The sequence below is a fragment of the Dermacentor variabilis genome, chromosome 4 (genome assembly GCF_050947875.1).
Source record: "Dermacentor variabilis isolate Ectoservices chromosome 4, ASM5094787v1, whole genome shotgun sequence".
In the NCBI taxonomy this organism is placed as follows: Eukaryota; Metazoa; Arthropoda; class Arachnida; order Ixodida; family Ixodidae; genus Dermacentor; species Dermacentor variabilis.
Window position 1 is genome coordinate 169785894 of NC_134571.1, and position 1559 is coordinate 169787452.

The 1559-nt window shown below is 53.1% G+C and overlaps 1 protein-coding gene across 1 annotated transcript; it reads left to right on the top strand.

Annotated features, from left to right (window-relative positions):
* The first annotated feature begins 602 nt into the window (after positions 1-602).
* On the top strand, positions 603-1013 carry LOC142578412 (uncharacterized). The gene has a single exon (XM_075687800.1). It carries the CDS (start codon positions 603-605, stop codon positions 1011-1013), a length of 411 nt encoding a protein of 136 aa, XP_075543915.1.
* Positions 1014-1559: the final 546 nt, after the last annotated feature.

Below are 1559 nucleotides of genomic sequence, written 5' to 3' on the forward strand. Positions count from 1 at the left end.
GCGAGGCACTGGAAGTGGTTCGGAAATGCATCTACTTAGGACAGGTAGTGACTGCTGATCCGGATCATGAGAGTGAAATAATCAGAAAAATAGGAATGGACTGGGGTGCGTTTGGCAGGCATTCTCAGATCATGAACAGGTTGCCACTATCCCTCAAGAGAAAAGTGTATAATAGCTGTGTCTTACCAGTACTCACCTACGGCGCGGAAACCTGGAGGCTTAAGAAAAGGGTTCTACTTAAATTGAGTACGACACAACGAGCTATGGAAAGAAGAATGATGGGTGTAACGTTAAGGGATAAGAAAAGAGCAGATTGGGTGAGGGAACAAAAGCGAGTTAAAGACATCTTAGTTGAAATCAAGAAAAAGAAATGGGGCCTGGGCAGGACATGTAATGAGGAGGGAAGATAACCGATGGTCATTAAGGGTTACGGACTGGATTCCAAAGGAAGGTAAGCGTAGCCGGGGGCGGCAGAAAGTTAGGTGGGCGGATGAGATTAAGAAATTTGTGGGGACGACATGGCCACAATTAGTACATGACCGGGATTGTTGGAGAAGTATGGGAGAGACCTTTGTCCTGCAGTGGGCGTAACCAAGCTGATGATGATGATGGTGAACATCGAGCACTCGGCAATACTTAAGGCGATCACGGACCTAGGGCTCGGGCACCGGTTCTACGAGTTCGTTCGCTCCTTTCTAACCCGTCGCAAGGCCGTGCTCTGTGCTGGAGACCTCACGTCAGAAGAAGTCGAGCTTGGACAGCGTGTCATCCCCCAGGGCTCCGTCATCCCGCCGACGCTGTTCAACCTGGGGATGATCGGGCTCTGCGAATGCCTCTCGAAGATACAAGGCCTCAATCAAACAATATACGCGGACGACATGGCCATCTGGTGCTCCACGTGGTCGGACGGCTTTATGGAATCCGCTCTGCCGGGGGCAGTCGAAACCGCCGAGTCCTACCTCGACTACACGAGCCTCCAGTGCTCCTCCGCCAAATTGGAGCTGTTGCTTTAATGCCTAAAACGACAAGGTAAAGGCCTAAGGGGTGGAAACCCCCGACCGAGTGCAGCATCACCGTCCGCACCAGAGGCGGTCGCCCAATCCCCAGGGTCGACTCCATCCGAGTACTGCGAATGATAATCTAGGCGGGTGGGTCAAACATCCAAAGGGCCCACAAGCTGCCGACAAAGACGGCCAACGCGATACGACTGGTACGCAGAGTGGCCAACCGTCACCACGGCCTCAAAGAATACAATCTGCTACGCCTCGTACACGCGTTTATCCTATGTCACTTTAGCTACGTCGCAGCAATGTACAAGTGGAAACAATCGGAGCGTGACAAGCTCAATACGCTCATACGAAAGGTAGTGAAGCGGGCCCTCGGGCTCCCGATCACCACGCCGTCGTATCGACTCCTCGAGCTCGGTGTGCACAATACGCTTGAAGAGATCGCTGAGGCTCAGGAGAGAGCGCAGATGATACGACTGACGACGACCAAGACGGGCCGTCACATCTTGCGGGAGCTCGGGTACTTCCCACCAAACACCCAGGATCATACCG